Source organism: Monodelphis domestica, chromosome 8, assembly GCF_027887165.1.
Source record: "Monodelphis domestica isolate mMonDom1 chromosome 8, mMonDom1.pri, whole genome shotgun sequence".
Classification (NCBI taxonomy): Eukaryota; Metazoa; Chordata; class Mammalia; order Didelphimorphia; family Didelphidae; genus Monodelphis; species Monodelphis domestica.
In genome coordinates, this window is record NC_077234.1 from 2,426,742 (window position 1) to 2,444,721 (window position 17,980).

The window sequence follows — 17,980 nt, forward strand, 5'->3', positions numbered from 1 at the left end:
GAAAACTGGAAAGCACTTTGGCCAAAACTAGACACAGATCAGTTCTTCACACTTTATACCAAGATTAGGTCCAAATGGATGGATGATGTGGCGTCATACGGAAATTAGGGGAGTGTGGGAAAATATACCCGCAGAAGGGAAGAGTTTGTGAGCAGCCCAGAAATAGAAGGGATTCCAGGGAATAAAACATCATTTTGATTACATGAAATAAAGTTTTTGTACAAAAAACCCAATGCAACCAAACTTAGAAGCAAAACAGAAATGGGGGGTGTGTGTGTGAAGGGGGTTGCAGCCAGTTCCCCTGATAAAGGCCTAATTTCCCAAGCATGACTGATTTATAAAAATAAGAGCCATTTCCCAGTTGATAATGGCCAAAGGACATGAACAAGCAGTTTTCAGAGGAAATCAAAGCTATTCATAATCATAAGGACGAAGGTTCTAAATCCCTCTTGATCAGAGAAATGCAAATTAAAACAACCCTGGGGCATCCCATCACACTGGAAAAGGGAAATGACAAATGCTGAATGGGATGTAGAGGGATTGGGATGCTCATACATTGTTGGTGGAGTTGTGATGGGGCCAACTAAGCTGGAGCACCATTTGGAACAAGACGCACTGCTAGGTATGTAGCCCAAAGAGCGCAGAGGAAGAGGAAAAGATGAAGTGGGCCCAAGTAGTTGGTGCAGCTCTTTGTGGCTGGGCACCGGATTCGCTGCTCCTGTGTCAGGAGAAATGCCCGGCAGCCGGAAGGGTGACGTCCTGAGGGTGGCGGCTGTGGACCGTGCCTGGCAGTTCCAGAGGAGCCGGCGTGCTTGCTTGCACTTGCCTTTGGCACCCTGGCTCGGTCCCCCTTGTGGCCCTCCCCTCCTGCTCGCACTCCTCACCCTCCCGCTGCTTTGCCAGGTGTGAGAAAGGCGTGATGGCCCTGGTGAACGTGAGGAATTGCATCCGCTTCTATCAGACGGCCGAGGAGCTGAACGCGGGCTCGCTGATGAACTATTGTGCGGAAATCATCGCCAGCCACTGGGTGAGTGGGGCGCGGGGGAGGGGCCTTAGTGTGGGCGGGGCTTGGGGAAGGGGCTGCCCAGGTGTTCGGTGTCTAATAGGCATGGCCAGGGCGAGGGGTTGGGGGAAAGAAGGGCTGTGGAACCACGTGGGAGGGGGCGTGGCCTCCGGCTGACCGCTGCGCCCCCCTCAGGACGACCTGCGCAAAGAAGACTTCAGCGGCATGAGCGCGCAGCTCCTGTACCAGATGATCCAGTCCAAGACGCAGCACCCGCTGCACAAGGCCATCCGGCTGGAGCGGGAGGACGTGGTCTTCCTCTACCTCATCGAGACGGATGCCCAGGTGGGGGCGGGGCCGCGGGGCGGGGCGGGACGGGGCCTGGTGCGGGCGGGGCCTGACGGCTCCCTGGCCTGCCGCCTCTCTGTTGCAGCTGCCCTTGAAGCTGAATGAGCTCGATCCCAACGGAGACCTCGCCTTAGATCTCGCCCTCTCCCGAAGGCTGGAGAGCATCGCCACCACGCTGGTGAGCCACCGCGCCGACGTGGACATGGCCGACAAGAACGGCTGGAGCCTGCTGCACAAGGCCATCCGCAGAGGTGAGCAGCGGCCATGGCGTGCCTCGGTTTCTTCATCTGTCGAATGGAGGCACCCAGACTCAGATCCCTGAGCCCAACCTGTTGTCCTGCGCCCGCCCGTTTCCCTGTTGGCTGAGGAAGCCCATTTCTGGGCTTGGCTCCCTGAGGTGCGCTCCTCGGTGCTCTCCCCTGACCCGCCACAGTGGCAGCAGCTCCGGGGCTGTGGCTTGTGACGGATGTGCTGGGGGTTTCCTTCAGGAAGTGGCCAGTGGATTCTCTGGTTCTAAGAGATGGGACAGTTTTCAGTTCTTGAAACAGGATCTCCAGACTCTTGTTTTGGTCGGAGCCTTTCATTTTCCTTCTGGTTCAGATTCTGGCTAGGAGACACCTTCCATTTGTTTCTGGTTGGCTCACAGTCACTTGGCTTCTCTTTGGGCCTCCATGATTGTTGCTCGGACAAGGTCTGGCCCCACGGCGCCATCCTGGCCATTCACCCCTCTCCGGCTCTGTCTTCCCTGAACTCTCAATGGTTTCCCCACTTTTTCTCTCTAGTGCTCCGATTTCATTTCTAAAAACATTCAAGTCTTCTATTTTTTCAATTCTCATTTCATCTCTCTCGGGAGTTCTGGAGGAGTTTTGTGCCCAAGATGGATTTTCCTTTGAGGCTTGGCCTATGGATGCTCTGGGGTCATCCTCTTCTTCCGCGTCGGCGTCTTTTAGCTTTCCTGCCATGACATCAGCCCTTCAGGATGGGCCTTTCTGTTGTTTGGTTCTTCCAGTCTCTCTCCTGTTTCTGGACTTGATGTTCTTAGGCCTGGGGATGGCTGGGCACTTCTGGAGGGAAGGTCTGCACTGGTCTTGTTGCTGCTTTCTGGGGTAGTTAATACTGTGTTATTCTAGGATCTAAGGGACCCCCAGAGGGGTCTGATGCAGGACAAAGTTCGGTCTGAGCTGCTGGAACCTGGGAAACGGGGTTTGTTCAGAAGAGAAGAACTGTAGGTTCTCCTCCGGTGTGTAATTCCTGCCCTGGATACTCGTCTGCAGCGGGAGCTAGATGAAGTGAATGAGGCCCCGCTCTGCTGCTGTGGGCTTCTGAACGTCTTCCTTTCTCAGTCCACCACCCAGAGCCCTCAACTGGGGCCTGTCCCAGTCCTGGTGCCCCGGGCAGGGCACAGCCTCTTCTGGGCATTCGAGCGCTCCCATGGAGACTGTCCTGGCAAAGTTTGCAGACGTCTGTTTCCCTATTGCCGCTCTCGCTGTTACTCTTTCTGGATTTCTCCATCAGCATTCAATGTGCAGCCATTTTTTAGTTCTCTTTGGAGGAGCTTTGTGGAAGGAGGGAGCACAGTTTCACTGATTCCTCCTCTACCATCAGGGCTTTGCCTCATCTGAAACCATTTCATGGACGTGAGATGAAACCTCAGGGTTGGGGTTTTCTAAATGAACGTTGACTGCTCTGTCCACAAAGGTATTCCTTCTCCTCTCAGAGCTGTCCTCGACAAAGAACACAAACCCCAAAAAGGAAAGCTGTCCAGCACAACCAGCCACATCCTGAAGGAATCTGCTGTCATCTGCAGTGCCTTACTTCCATCAGGCCCCTCTTCTGCAAGGAAGCGAGGGGGGGGGGGCGTTTTCTTTGTCTTCTCCGCGTCAGCGTCCATGGTTCCGTTCTTTTTGTGCTGCTACAGTGACTTCTGTTGCGGAGTTTGGTGCCAAAGCCTGTCGGTTTCACCTCTGCAGCAGCTCCTTAATTTCCTCTTTACAACGTCTGGTCTGTTTCGCCTCAGCAGCTTTTCCCTCAGTTTCATCTCAACTTCATCTTGGGTCTGTTTCACCTCCTGCTGCAACATCTCGGGGTAATTTCACCTCCTCATATCTTTTGTCTGTTGCCCCTCCACAACCTCTGTGGTCAATGGTAGCTCGCCCTCTCTTGTCTGTTGCACTTTGGCATCATATTGTGCCTATTTCATCTCTCTCTGGGACATCTGTTGGCAGGCGGCACCTCACTCTCCAGTAGTGCCATCTCAGCGTCTCTTGTCCATCCCATCAGGGCCACATCTCTTGTCACTCACTTTCACCTCAACATCGTCTCTTTTCACTTTGAAGGGTCTCTTGTCTATCTCACTAATGCATCTTCTCTACCAATGTGCCCCCCCCCCATCTCTCCTCTGACACTGCACCAATCTGGGGCAGATCCTCGTCGCCTCACACCTGGACTGTTGAAATAGCTCCCAGGGGTGTCTGTGTGCCTGCTCCAGTCCATTCTTCATTCTCTCTAAAACTTGGACCGATCATGTCACCCTCTACTTGGAAACTCACCTCCAGGATCAAATACAAAATGTTCTGCTTGGCATTCAGAGCCCTTCGTGACCTGCCCCCCCTCCCTTTCCAGTCGCCTTGCACATTATCTCCCATCTCTCCCCCAAACACAGCCACTCCGTTCCAGTGTTATTGGCCTTGCTTGACCTGGAACAAGACACTCCTCCAAAATCTGGACATTTTTACTGGGTGTTACTCTCTGCCCGGAACGCTCTCCCTGCTCGAGTCCACCTCCTGTCTCCTTTAGCTTTCTACGGGAAGCCTTTCCCGATCTCCCTTCCGTCTAGCACCTGCTCAGTATGTTTCTCTGCACTTTACCTGCCTGTATAGCCTCTTATCGCCTCCATTAGACTGGGAGCATCTTGAGGGCAGGGCTTTCTTTTGCCTTCCTTCATATTCTTAGCCCTTAACACTGCCTGGCACCTAGTGGGGCACTCCTCCTTGCTATGGAAAGGGGCCTCCCTGCCCTGGACTGTAGCCAGGCGTATTCCAAAGGTGGGTGCGCGGTTACCATGACAACACACTGCTCTTCGGAAGAGCCAAGTGGCTCTGAACTCGAATCTCCCCCTTTCTGGTGGCTTTCTTCAACTCAAGTCAGTCAGAATCTGCGATCTCTGCTTCCCAGAGAGCTTCACCTGCTGGCTGTCCCGGGCTGGCAGCCTCTCCCTGCGGGCTGTATGCACTGAGGCCCTGGCCTGGGACTCGCAGCAGCCATCTGTGCTAGGTTTCTGCGGCAGCCCCCAGGGGTGGCTCTGCTCGGGAACGCAGCCCCTGCAGTCGGTGAAACAAAAGCCTGCTTATCAGCAGGGTCCTGCCTGTCTTCGTGCTGCTCATCGTCCGGAGACAGCCGACTCCTCCCCTGCCAAACGAGGCTCTTGTCACTTGTTTTCAAAGCACTTGAAGAATCCTGGGACGGAACAGGGACATCTGGGTGGCTCAGTGGATAGAGATAGAGAGCCAGGCCGGGGGGGGGGGGGGGGGGTCTTGGGTTCAAATCTGGCCTCAGATGCTTCCGGGCAGGTCACTTCACCCCACTGCCTACCACTGACCGATACTTAGTACTGATTCGAGGACAGCAGGGAAGGCCGTTTTTCCTTTTTAAAAGAGAGACCAAGAAGAAAGCTGAACTTTGCCTCTAGTCTGAGGTTGCTGGACACAGAAAGGCCGCCGTTGAGTGGCCCTCGGTGGTAGGTGCTCCGTGGCCGGCCAATCGCCCACGATTGAGCCCAGAGCCAGGAATCTGATCTTAACTGTCGAGCAGGGCCCGCCTGCCCTCTCCTGGGGGCCCGGCTCGACAGTGAGCTGAGAAGGAGGAACGAGAGAGAAGCAAACCCAGGGATCGAGAACAAGAACGCCAGCACTTCCGCGGAGCCCAGAAGTGTGAAAGCTCCGATCCGTGATGCCATGGGCTCCCCCAGGGGCCCCCCACGGCCTCCGCTGCTCTCATCCCCTTTCAGCAGAGGAGGAGACTCGGGCTGATGCCTGGCCCAGGGCTAGACCACTGGCAAGTGGCTGAGGCCAGATTTGAACTCAGGGCTTTCTGAGTCCAAGCCCAGGCTTCTGTGCTCTGTGGTATGCCCCTCCGCTGCTGTCAAGAAGGGGCCTGGAAGAAAGGAGATGAGAGCCAAGGAAGGAATGGCAGAGGGGGGAGCCTCAGCAGGAAGGGAAATGTGCCCTGGAGAGGGGCCCGGCCCGGCCGGGAAGGACCGAGAAGGAAACACGCCTTCACTCTCTGTCCGTCGCAGGCAGCCGCCCAGTGCCTCAACCCTGAGGTGGGGACCAGGGTAGCCCCGATCCCGGCCTTCTCGGGGCCCTTTGCGGGGTGCTGACGAGCGGGAGCCCCCTCGTGGCAGCACCAATAATGGTAGCGCCCGTTGGGTGCCAAGCGCCGGGGCTTCCCAGGTCTTACCTCGTTTTGTCTTCACAACAACCCGGGCCGGGAAGGGCAGATGGACGCGAAGCCACTTTCCCAGGCTTGCGCTCATGGGAAGTGTCCGGGGCCACGTTTGAGCCTGGATCTCCCTGGTGCCTGCCCGGGTGGTGCCCGCAGAGCCCCCGGCAGGAAGGGCCCCCCGCCGCGGTGGTGCCCGCGGAGCCCCTGGCAGGAAGGGCCCCCTGCCGCGGTGGTGCCCGCGGAGCCCCTGGCAGGAAGGGCCCCCTGCCGCGGTGGTGCCCGCAGAGCCCTTGGCAGGAAGGGCCCCCCGCCGCGGTGGTGCCCGCGGAGCCCCCGGCAGGAAGGGCCCCCCGCCATGGTGGTGCCCGCGGAGCCCCTGGCAGGAAGGGCCCCCCGCCGAGGTGGTGCCCGCAGAGCCCCCGGGCACTGGGTTCCCTAGGTGAGGTTTTTGTGTCTCCTGGGGCTGGGAGAGCACTTGTTGCTCTCGGACCCGAGCATGGTCGTTGGCGCTGCCCTGGCCCGCCTCTTGCCTCCCTCCCTCGGCTCCCGGGCGGGTGTTTGTGGTGCCAAACCGCCCGCGTACGGTCCTCTCCGAGGAGTCTGAGCTCTGAGTCGGGCCCCGGGAGCCCGGGGACAAGCGCTTCCTGAGTGGGGGGCCTCGTGCCGGCTGCGGGGGGGAGACGTAGCGCGCTTTCTCCCGGCCTCTCTGACAGGCGACAGCTTCTCGGCCACCTTCCTCATTAAGAACGGCGCCCTGGTGAACGCGGCCACCGCGGGGGCGCAGGAGACGCCGCTGCACCTGGTGGCCTCGGCCGGCGGCAAGAAGGGCCCGGCGGACGGCACGTCAGAGATGGAGCACATCACAGAGTCCCTCCTGCAGGCCGGGGCGAACCCCAACATGCAGGATGCGAAGGGGAGGTGAGCCCCGAGGTCCCCCGCACACAGGTTTGGGCCAGGCCTCTCTGGAGGCGCGCACGGACTCCCACTGGCACACGCTCCCTCCTTTGGGCCTAGGCTGTGTCCTCAGTGTGCCCGAGCCTCGCCTCTTCTGCGCTGTCCCTGCCACGTAGCCCCCCAGCGCTCTGCTGGTGTCGGGGTGGCAGCGTGTGGCGTGGAGCCCCAGGGGAGGTTGGGCCACACTGCACCCCGGCTGCTGAGGGAAGCCCTGCTTTTTGGGGGGCTCCTGACCCGGCCGAGTGAGGCGGGAAGCCCGTCGACGTTCTTGTCCGAGGGGGTCCGAGCGGAAGCTGGCCCAGCCCTGGCTCCCGGCCTGCTTCTTTCTGGGCACAGACGCGTGGACTCCGGCCGGGGCGGGGCCGGGGTGCCAGCCGGGCTCCGCGCCCCTCCGGCCTTTCCTCCCGAGCTGACGCCGCCCGTCTCTCCCGCAGGACGCCGCTGCACTCCTCCATCGTGGCCAGGAACGACGTGGTCTTCAGTCAGCTGCTGCAGTGCAAACAGTAGGCTGGTGCCGGCGGGGCCGCTGGGGGCCGGCGGGGCCGCCCGGTCTGGCCGGCCCTCAGGGTTTCTGTCTCGCCCCCAGGCTGGACCTGGAGCTGAAGGACCACGAGGGCAGCACCGCCCTGTGGCTGGCCCTGCAGTACGTCACCGTGGCTTCGGACCGAGCCGTGAACCCCTTCGACGACGCTCCCGTCGTCAACGGGACGTCCTTCGACGAGAACAGCTACGCAGCCAGGCTGATCGGGCGCGGGAGCCGCACTGACGCCCCCGACGCCACCACGGGTGGGTCCCGGCAGCCAGCCAGCCCCGGGAGGGCGCGGCCCCTCTGTGGGCCGCGTGGGGGTGCCCCGCGTGGCCTCTGCCCGGCCTCCCCCTCCTCCTTCTTGTGCCCCGCCTCTTCTCCCTGCCCGGCTCGAGGAGCCTCTCCATCGCCTGTGGCTGGCACCGGCTGCCCCCATGTGCCACCTTCTTCCTCTTGTAGGGAACTGCTTACTCCAGAGGGCGGCCGGATCGGGCAACGAGGCTGCGGCCCTCTTCTTGGCGGCCAGCGGAGCCCCCGTGAATCACAGGAACCGCTGGGTAAGTGCACCAGGACCGTGAGGGGGGAGCTCTTTGGGCCCCCACAGGGGAAGTGACTTGCCCAGGGTCATGCTGTGAGGAAGTGTTGGGGGGCCAGACTGGGTCTTCTCACCCCTGCTGGGGGCCTCCCCAGCCGTGTCCAAGCCAGGAGAGCGCCGGCCAGTTAGGGTGCGGCCTTCTAGCATGGGCAGGTGGGGGAGAACCCTGGAGACCTCCAGGCGGAGGCGTCCGGTGCACCCTGACCCCAGAGCTGGACTCGGTGTCACTCCGTGTGAGGCTTTCCCGCCAGGGGCCGGTGCTGCTCAGGGCCCCGCGGGGGCCCGCGCGGACCACACAGGCCAGGGAGAGCGACGGACAGTGAGCCCGGGAGCCGCTCGTGCTGACCGCCGGGGAGCAGGGACAGGAAGGGGGGCGCCCGGGCGTCTCCCACTTGATTTTTGAGAGGCTTCTTGGGTTGGTCTAGGGAGAAACGCCGCTGCACACGGCCTGCCGCCACGGCCTGGCCACCCTGACGGCCGAGCTCCTGCAGCAGGGCGCCAACCCCAACCTGCAGACCCAGGAGGCGCCGCCTGCGGCCCCGGGCCCGGCCGAGGGCGTCTACCTGCAGACCCCCCTGCACGTGGCCATAGCGTACAGGCACCCCGACGTCGTGTCCGTCATCCTGGAGCAGAAAGGTGAGCCGCGGTGCCGGGGGACGAGCGGGGGCAGCCGCCCGCTGCGGAGCCCCCCCGAGCCGTCCCTGGGGGCTCCCCCTCGGCCGGGGCCCGGGGGGGCTGCTCTCCCTTCCCGTCCAGGGGAACGACTGGGTCCGCAGGCCCGGCTCTCCCAGTGGAGCGTCGAGGACAGGCGTCGGCGGGCGCCCGAGCGTCCCGGAAGTCTCCAAAGGGCCGTCCCACGGGGAGGGGCCTCCCTGGGGTCTGCTGGTCCCCGGCGGCGGGGGGCCCCCAGCCCGGGGTTTCTGGGGTTCAAGAACGTCCGTTGAGAGGGAGGCGTCTGCCGGCTGTGCCACGCGTGCGGGTCGGGGGGGGATCCGAGCGGGCGTGCGTAGACGGGCGCCGCGTGGCTCCTTCCGTGGCAGGCCCGTGGCAGGCCCGTGGCGGGGGGGCTCTGCGGCAGCCCGACGGCCCTGAGCCCGGCTTTGTTCTCGTGCTTCAGCCAATGCCCTGCACGCCGCCAACCCCCTGCAGATCATCCCGGACTTCAGCCTCCGGGATTCCCGGGACCAGACGGTGCTGGGGCTGGCGCTGTGGACAGGTGAGGCCGCCCGGAGGGTGCGCGGGGGGGCCGGGGGGAGCCGGGCCCAGGCTTCACGTCCGGCCCGTTGCAGGGATGCACACGATCGCGGCCCAGCTGCTGGGCTCGGGCGCCTCCATCAACGACACCATGCCCGACGGGCAGACGCTGCTGCACATGGCCATCCGGCGGCAGGACGACAGGAGCGCCCTCTTCCTCCTGGAGCACCAGGCCGACATCGGCATTCGGTGAGGCGGGGCCCCGTGAGATCCGGGGGCCTTCCGGGCTTTGCGGGGCCTGCGGGCGTCTGGGGCGCCCCTTTGGAGGCAGATGAAGCCTGGGCCCTCCTTTGCCCTCAGGCTCCTCTGGCCTCTAGGTGGAGGCCCGTCTTCCCTCGTCCTCTGACCCTCTCCGGAAGGCGCCCCCTCCCCTCCCGTCTCTTCCCTTGGCCTCCTGAGCCTCCTCTGAGGCCGGCTCTGCCGCCTTCTGCCCGAGGCCTTCCTCTGGGGGGCCTCGGGGGGCACCAGAGGCGGGCGCGAGCGCTCTCCCGGCTCTCCCAGGACCCAGGACGGAGAGACGGCCCTGCAGCTGGCCATCCGCAGCCAGCTGCCCCTGGTGGTGGATGCCATCTGCACCCGCGGGGCCGACATGTCGGTGCCCGACGAGCGAGGGAACCCGCCCCTGTGGCTCGCCCTGGAGAGCAACCTGGAGGACATCGCCTCGACCCTGGTGAGCGCGGGCGGGGCCCCGGCTCGGGGCGAGGCTGGCGAGGGAGGACGGACGCGGATGGAGGCTCCGGCTTTCCCTTCAGGTGCGGCACGGCTGCGACGCCACGTGCTGGGGCCCCGGGCCGGGCGGCTGCCTGCAGACCCTCCTGCACCGAGCCATCGACGAGAACAGCGAGGCCGTGGCCTGCTTCCTCATCCGCAGGTAGGAGCCCGCTTCCTCCCCCTCCTTGGGCCGACCACGGGCGGCCGGGGGGCGTCGGCGGGACCCCCCGGCTGAGCTCGTGCCCTTCCGCACAGCGGCTGTGACGTGAACAGCCCGAGGCAACCCGGCGCCAACGGAGAAGGAGACGAAGAGGCCCGGGACGGCCAGACCCCGCTGCACCTGGCGGCCTCCTGGGGGCTGGAGGAGACCGTCCAGTGCCTCCTGGAGTTCGGGGCCAACGTGGCCACGCAGGTACTGCCCGGGGCTCAGCCGGGGCCCCTCCTGCTCCCCAACACGTCGGCGGCTCCCGGCCCCGCCGCGTCCATCCTCCCTTGGCAAAGCAGGGCCGCCCTCTGTCGGGGGCCCGCCAATGGGGCGAGCCAGGCCCAAAGGGGCTGTGACTGCCTGTCCGGCCTGAGGCTTTTCAAGAGCCTCCCCCCCCCCCCAGTTCTGGGCCTTATAAGGGGCACCCTCTGGGGGAGCCTTACCCAGGCCTCCTCCCAACACTCTGCCCTCGAGGCCGTGCCCCCTGAGGCCGTGCCCCCCTGAAGCTGTACCCCCTGTGGCCATGCCCCTGAGGCCGTGCCCCCCTGAGGCCGTGCCCCTGAGGCCATGCCCCTGAGGCTGTGCCCCCCTGAAGCTGTACCCCCTGTGGCCATGCCCCTGAGGCTGTGCCCCCCTGAGGCCGTGCCCCTGAGGCCATGCCCCCCTGAGGCCGTGCCCCCCTGAGGCTGTGCCCCCCTGAAGCTGTGCCCCCCTGAGGCCGTGCCCCCCTGAAGCTGTACCCCCTGAGGCCGTGCCCCTGAGACCATGCCCCCCTGAGGCCGTGCCCCCTGAGGCCATGCCCCTGAGGCTGTGCCCCCCTGAGGCCATGCCCCTGAGGCTGTGCCCCCCTGAGGCCATGCCCCTGAGGCTGTGCCCCCCTGAGGCCATGCCCCCTGAGGCTGTGCCCCCCTGAGGCCGTGCCCCTGAGGCTGTGCCCCCCTGAGGCCGTGCCCCTGAGGCTGTGCCCCCCTGAGGCCATGCCCCTGAGGCTGTGCCCCCCTGAGGCCGTGCCCCTGAGGCCGTGCCCCTGAGGCTGTGCCCCCCTGAGGCCGTGCCCCTGAGGCCATGCCCCTGAGGCTGTGCCCCCCTGAAGCTGTACCCCCTGAGGCCGTGCCCCTGAGGCTGTACCCCCTGAAGCTGTGCCCAGGCTCTCAGGGAAGAGTCTTTGGGGTTTGGGGGTTCCAAGGTTTGTATGTTCCTTGGAAGAGTCACTGGGGGCAGTGAGGAGGCCCCGGGTTCGAGGGTGCTCTCGAGTCCCTTTGGCCAGCCCTCGTGGCCCTTCTGCCGTCAAGCTGACGCCGGGAGAGAAGGGGAGGGTCCGCGCGGCGCCAAGGCTTCTGGCCTCGGAGGTAAAGCCGGGTTGTCCGTGTAGGACGCGGAGGGCCGGACGCCGATCCACGTGGCCATCAGCAGCCAGCAGGGGGTCATCATCTCGCTGCTCCTCTCGCACCCCGACATCCGCCTCAACGTCCGCGACCGCCAGGGCCTGACGCCGTTCGCCTGCGCCATGACCTACAAGAACAACAAGGCGGCCGAGGCCATCCTGAAGCGGGAGCCGGGCGCTGCCGAGCAGGTGGCTGCGGGCCGGGCTCGGTGGGCCTCCCTGCGGGCTCCCCCCTCAGCATCCCCCCTCTGGGCCTCTCCCCGAGCTCGGGGCCCCTCCCAGCCCCCCGTGGTCTGGCCCGGGCCGGGGAGGACCGTCTCTGAGCCAGACGCCCGCCTTCCCCCGGACGTCCTCCCGGGGCGCCTCCCACTGACCGTCCCTGTGCCGCAGGTGGACAACAAGGGCCGGAACTTCCTCCACGTGGCGGTCCAGAACTCGGACATCGAGAGCGTCCTGTTCCTCATCAGCGTCCAGGCGAACGTGAACTCCCGGGTCCAGGACGCCTCGAAGCTGACGCCGCTGCACTTGGCCGTCCAGGCCGGGTCCGAGATCATCGTGCGCAATCTGGTACGGGCACGGCTCGCTGGGCGGGGGAGGGCGAGAGTGGCGACTACGGCGCCGTCCGGCGGGGGCCACGCGCTGTGCCAGGCTCTCTGCCTGCCTAGGGGGCAGCTTTCCTTTTTGTCCTGATGTCACAGGTGAGGAAAGTGGGGCAGAGGTTTGGGGACTGTCCCGGGTCGCCCTGGTGCTAAAGGTTGGGGGGCAGGATTTGAACCCGGGGCTTCCTGCCCAGTGGAGGGGGGCTGCGTCCCTCCAAGCAGGGGGCGAGGGCTGCGGGGGCGCCGTCCCCCCGGGGTGACTCCTAGGGCTGGCGTGTTGGGCAGCCGGGCCGGGAGCCCTTTTCTCTGGCTCGGAGGCCCCCCGCCAGGTCGAGGTGGTCCCCGCCTAGAGCCCCGGGCGCCCCCAGAGCCACGGGGGCGGGGTTGTCGGGGCGCCTCGTGAAGAACCCGCCGCGGGGAGGTGCTCACGGCTGGCTCGGCGGCAGCTTCTCGCAGGGGCCAAAGTGAACGAGCTGACCAAGCACCGCCAGACCGCCCTGCACCTGGCCGCCCAGCAGGACCTGCCCACCATCTGCTCGGTCCTCCTGGAGAACGGCGTCGACTTCAGCGCCGTGGACGAGAACGGGAACAACGGTGCGGCGGCGCGGCCGGTGGGGGGGCCCGGGGCGGCCGGGTGGCTCCCGGCTCGGGCCTGACGCGCCTCTCTTTGCAGCCCTCCACCTCGCGGTCATGCACGGCCGGCTGAGCACCATCCGGGCCCTCCTGACCGAGAGCAGCGTGGACGCGGAGGCCTTCAACCTGAGGTGAGCGGGGCCGGCCCCGAGTCCTCCTCCGCGGCGCCGGGCGTTTTCTCCGGCTGCGCCCCTCGCCCGGCGTGCCCTCCCGTCCCGGCGGTGACCCAGCCCCGAGGCTCGCTGGGGGCTGGCCCCTTGGTGCCCAGGCCGAGCCGCGGCCGCCTTCTGTCTTTCAGGGGTCAGTCGCCGATGCACATCCTGGGCCACTACGGCAAGGAGAACGCGGCCGCCATCTTCGAGCTCTTCCTGGAGTGCATGCCCGGGTACCCCGTGGACAAGGCCGACGCCGAGGGCAACACAGGTGAGGCCCCGACGAGCGGGGGGGGCTCGAGGCGGGGGCGCGCGGGATGGCGGCCCCCAGCGCGCTCTCCTCCCGTTGCAGTGCTGCTCCTGGCCTACATGAAGGGCAACGCCAACCTGTGCCGCGCGGTCGTGCGGGCCGGGGCCCGCCTGGGCTCCCACAACCTGCAGGGCGTCAACATCTTCAATTTCCAGGTGGCCACCAAGCAGCTGCTCTTCAGACTCCTGGGTGAGTGCGCTCGGTGCCCCCTCCCGCCTCAGCCCCTGCCCGCAGGGGGGCCGTGACGGGGCCGGAGCTCACGGGCTGCCCGGCCGTGTCCCCCTGCAGACATGCTGTCCAAGGAACCTCCGTGGTGTGACGGCTCCAACTGCTACGAGTGCTTGGCCAAGTTTGGGGTGACCACGCGGAAGCATCACTGGTGAGGCTGCGGCGCCCCCCGCCCCCCCCAGCTTCAGGGCGTGGTAGCGGGGGGTGAACCTGGCCCGGGGGTGGGTGCCGAGCCAGAGGTGGAGCTCGGATCCGACTCGGGCCCTCCGGGGGGACCAGAGCCACAGATGTGGACTTGATGGGGGCAGAGCCTGGCCTGGGCTTCTCTGGGGCTCTGGGTCAGGCCTCAGCCTGGAGGCGAGGAATTAACACCCCATCGCGGAGAGGAAAGGAAAGAATGGGGGGGGGGGGACGGAGGGGGTCAGCAGAGTCCTCAACCTGGCCAGGAGCTTCAAGGTGCTCCCTAGGGCGGGGCCCACATCCCCCTCCCCCTCCCCGCCAGCTGCCTCCTGGCCTTCCCCATGCGCGGAACCTCTTCCTTCTCTTCTGCCACCTTCCTGGTTTCCTTTAAGTCTTGACTGAGATCCTCCGGGCCCAGGTAGCCTCCAGGGCCATTTGTTGCCGCTTCCCCAATCCAGCTTGTCCTCACACGTTTGTCAGACTAGACAGGGGGCGCCCAGACCGCTGGCGGGGGTTGTTCCTGGGGATTCAGGAAAATCCTGGGAGGCTGAGGGGAGGAGGAGAGACTGGGCCGACCTCTGACCCTCCTGCAGGGACTGCCCTGATGTGGGGGCAGGGGCAGCCCTGGCTGAGAGCTGAAATCGACAGGGGCAGGAGTTGGGCAGGGGTGAAATTGACAGGATGGGTGTGAGGCGAAATGGACATATGCAGATGAAATCGACAGCCTGTGACAACTGATGGGGGATGAAGAGCCCGGAAAAGGGGGTGGAGGCCGAGCCAGAAGAGAGGGACACCCCCTAAACCCAGGGCAAACAGGGCGATGCACAGGTGGACTTTTGACCCTTTGGAGAGAGCAGTTTAAGCGGTCCTCAAGGAATTTAGAGGGAGACCTAGTAGCCAGGGGGAGTTGGAAGCAAGGCAAGATCCTGGGGCCTGGAGAGGGACGGTGCTGCGTTGCTCAGTGGGCTGCTCTGTGGTTTCTTCTGCGTCAGCTCCCAGAAGCACGCCCGGGTGCTGGTGACATGGGCGCTTCGGCCGTTTCTTAGCGCACCACGGGACTCCGTGGCTGCTCCTTGTCACCTCCTGTTTGGTGCTGCGCCGAGTCTCTGGTGTTTGGCCGGCTCCTTGTCCTCTTCCCGGGTGAAAGCCTGGGGGAGGTCACCGGGCGCCTGGCAGTGTGCTTGCTTTCCCCGCCCCTCGGCACCTGCCATTTTCTTTTCTGTCGGCCTCGCCAGTGGAACGGTTGGAGGCGGGCGCTTGTGCTTGCCTTAATTCGCATTGATCCAGTACTTTTGTCACATGACTCGTGTTCCCTTGGATGTCCTTCCCAGAAAGCTGCCTGGCCATGCCTTTGACCATGTTTCAATGGGGGAGACTCTTATTTTGAATTAGCGCCTTGTCTATCTTTCCGGAGAAATTTGTGGCAACCTTTTTCCCCATTGACTTGCTTCCCTTCTCCATTCGGCTGTGTGGGTCTTGTGTGCTGGCCACTTCCTTCCCCCTTCGGCCCCTCGGGGGTCGCTTCTTCCTGCTCCCTGGGAGCCTCTTCTTACACAGCCCGGGATGACGTGGCCCCTCATCCACCCTGGCCACATTGGCACTCATCCCGAATTTCACAGAATTGCACCCGAGGCCCTCACCCCGTGGCGTGGCCTAGCATCGCCCTGGCTTTGCCCGGACGCCTTGCCTAGAGGAGCTCGTCCCTTTTTCCATCTTGTCCACACGTGGCCAAGCTAGGGACTGCGGGCAGCAGGAGGCCTCGCCTGCTCTCACTGTGGAAGCCCCAGTCCCTGCTTCCTGGCTGGGCCCGAGAGTGACGTTCAGCTGTGAGAGAGGCAGAACTGGAACCCAGAGCTTGGGACTTTCCCAAGCCAGCCCTTGCATGAAGGTCCTGACCAGGGACCCCCCATCCCCGCCGGGGCTTTTCAGACTAAGAGGCCTGCCGCGCCTCGAAGCCCGGGAGGCCCTCGGAGTCCTTCGCTTCTCGTCGCTCCCCGCTGTAGGCTTTGGCAAGGCCTCTCTTGGTTCGGCCTCGGGCCCGCCGCTCCCTTGACCTCCTGGGCCACGGCTGGGGTCGGGCCTGGGCCTCCATCTCCTCCCCAGGCACGCCCGAGGCCTTTCCCGAGGCCCCCGGCTGCTGTCTCCCCGATCCCTGGAGCCAACTCGAGGAGGCCGGGAGGGTCCCCGCCGTCTCCTCCTCGCTGGGCTTCCCCCGCGCTCCGCGGGCGGGATCTCGGGGCTCCCGGGCGGCCTGCGCTCACCCCTTGTCCCCTGCCTCTGTCTCCCCCACAGCCGGCACTGCGGGCGCCTCCTCTGCCACAAGTGCTCCACCAAGGAGATCCCCATCATCAAGTTCGACCTGAACAAGCCCGTGCGGGTGTGCAACATCTGCTTCGACGTCCTGACCTTGGGGGGCGTCTCCTAGGCCCGCCCTCGTCGGCCCGGCCCGGCGCCGGCCCCCCCGCGGCCGCCTGGAAACAATGAAGGACCCTCTCGCGACTGGCTCCAAGCCTCGTGTCGGGCTGCTGGCGAGTGCGGCGGCCCCGGGAGAGCCCACCGGGCGGGGGGCACTTCGGAAACAGGGTTCCGAGGAGGATCGTGGGGAAGAGTGGCCTTAACAACAAAGCTTCACGGGGGGGGGGTGCCCAGGGGGGTCCCTGCCCCGCGGCACGCCAGGAGGGAAACGAGCCGTGGCTTGGGCCACGCGGGGATCCCTTCGGGAATGTGGCTCTGACACCCGAGAAGAGACGGGTTGGAACTTGGGTGCGCCGCCCCTCGCCGAGGCCCTCCTGGTCTCTGCCCGATCCGGGGGAGGCCGGGGGACCCTGGTGGACGAGGAGCGGCATCGAGGAAGAGGCCACCTCCGCGCCCGATGCCTGCCTCGTCCTCCCGGGCCCTCGGCGTCCTGCGGCCGTCAAGTGCAGGTGCAGCGGGGGGGCCTCATCTGTTAGCGTGCGCACACGCGTGTGCACACGCGACGCAGAATGATGCTGGACGCCAGGGGCTCCCCTCCTGCCGGCCACATCACACGCCCATCGTGTTCCAGCTACGGGTGGGATGAGGTTCCGGCCCAGAAGACGAGGAGTCCCTTTCGGACCACGTTTCTCCTGAGCTGCCACATTCCCCAACCGTGATTAGTGGGGAGCCAGCGTCCCCCGAGCCCCCTCCCCGAGCGCGGCCCCGAGGAGCCGTTCCCCGCAGCTTAATGAAGTGAAATGGAATTCTTGACTCAGAATCATGGATGATGTTATGGCTGGCGGCCCGGCCTCCCCTCCGCCGGCGCCTGTGCCTGCTCCCACTTACTGCATCACTGCTCACACTAAGCCTGATCATGGGTTGAAATGTGCTGGGAACACACGCGCGTGTTTGCGTGTCGGCACGGACGTTTCCCCTTCCCTCGTGCCGTGCCGGCTCCCCGGGCCCCCTCCGCTGCCCGAGCCGCTCAGGGGGGCGGCCCCCCGATGGTGCCCGCTGTGCCCATCCCGCCGACACTCCTACGGGCACCTGGGATCACGAGTACAGACAGGCCTGAGAGCAGAGCGGCAAAGCCGGGCAGCTTCTGCGCTGGGGGACCCCCGAATCCTCCAGCTGAGGCTCCTAAGGCAGGAGCTGCCATCGTGGCCCTCCGCCGGGGTGCTTCTCTAGTTGCCCAGGATTTCCTTGCCCGAACCCCTCTGCTGCCCCCAGGGATCGACCCCACGTGCCCGGGAGCCCCGCAGCGATCCCGTGCCGCTTCCCCGAGGCCCTTCTGCCCCCCTTGTTTTTCCCAAGCACAAGCCCTGCCCGGTTCGGTCACAGGTCCTCCCTCTGGCCTGATCCCGGACAACTGCACCGCCCTCCAGGGGAAGGGGCGGCCTGAGAGGCAGGAGTCAGGCCGGGGGCAGCCCCAAAGCACAAAAGCCCTTAGAGGGGATGGTGGGGGCCGGGGGCTTTTGTGACCTGACTCCTGGGACCTCGCCTTCCCCTTGTGCCAGCGTCTGGAAAGGGCCGCTACCATTGTAGATGCCTTAACGACTCCACAGGGTCAGACGTGTCCGGCTTCCTCTCCACGGGCCACGAGTGGCACCTGAGCCCAGCCCCCACTGGGCACTCTGGGCAGGCCAGAGTGGTGGGCCCAGCCCCCTCCCAAAGGTCCCTGCAGCCCGGGGACACTGGAAGGATGTCCGAGGGCCACCAGGAGAGGGTGCACGTGGCCGCCATTTCCTTGGAGCCTGTGGAATAGAATGTATTTTTCCAAATGGTTATTTGCATTAACTGTAATGATTCCTTGTAATAAAACCAGAATGGTGTCAAACGTGTCCAGTAGAGAACCCCTTTGGGAAGGGCGCGTGTGTGCAGCGACGACCAAGAGCCCTTTGATGCCGCCCCGGCTTGAAGAGGCCCTCCCTGGAGCGCCTGGGGTGCAGGTGGGTCAAACGTAAGCAAGCCCACCTTGGGCCAGTGCTGCGGGCCAGG

The 17,980-nt window shown here is 64.9% G+C and overlaps 1 protein-coding gene and 1 non-coding gene across 3 annotated transcripts in view; both read left to right on the forward strand.

Annotated features, from left to right (window-relative positions):
• The window catches only part of ANKFY1 (ankyrin repeat and FYVE domain containing 1), a 37,160-nt gene extending 19,341 nt beyond the window's left edge, over positions 1-17,819 (forward strand). For both annotated transcript variants that reach the window (XM_056808380.1, XM_056808381.1), the window contains exons 5-25: positions 904-1,027; positions 1,199-1,348; positions 1,437-1,602; positions 6,508-6,712; positions 7,183-7,251; positions 7,335-7,534; positions 7,734-7,831; positions 8,295-8,505; positions 8,987-9,085; positions 9,159-9,312; positions 9,625-9,793; positions 9,876-9,994; positions 10,090-10,246; positions 11,412-11,612; positions 11,814-11,990; positions 12,469-12,616; positions 12,696-12,786; positions 12,954-13,078; positions 13,160-13,306; positions 13,406-13,496; positions 15,818-17,819. In XM_056808380.1, coding sequence (XP_056664358.1) covers positions 904-1,027; positions 1,199-1,348; positions 1,437-1,602; positions 6,508-6,712; positions 7,183-7,251; positions 7,335-7,534; positions 7,734-7,831; positions 8,295-8,505; positions 8,987-9,085; positions 9,159-9,312; positions 9,625-9,793; positions 9,876-9,994; positions 10,090-10,246; positions 11,412-11,612; positions 11,814-11,990; positions 12,469-12,616; positions 12,696-12,786; positions 12,954-13,078; positions 13,160-13,306; positions 13,406-13,496; positions 15,818-15,950 — 3,034 coding nt within the window. In that variant the 3' untranslated portion in view covers positions 15,951-17,819. The remainder of the gene's footprint in view (positions 1-903; positions 1,028-1,198; positions 1,349-1,436; positions 1,603-6,507; positions 6,713-7,182; positions 7,252-7,334; positions 7,535-7,733; positions 7,832-8,294; positions 8,506-8,986; positions 9,086-9,158; positions 9,313-9,624; positions 9,794-9,875; positions 9,995-10,089; positions 10,247-11,411; positions 11,613-11,813; positions 11,991-12,468; positions 12,617-12,695; positions 12,787-12,953; positions 13,079-13,159; positions 13,307-13,405; positions 13,497-15,817) is intronic.
• MIR12398 (microRNA mir-12398) lies at positions 16,355-16,415 on the forward strand. Its single transcript, NR_162972.1, has one exon. It is a non-coding gene; the product is annotated as a microRNA mir-12398 (primary transcript).
• Positions 17,820-17,980: the final 161 nt, after the last annotated feature.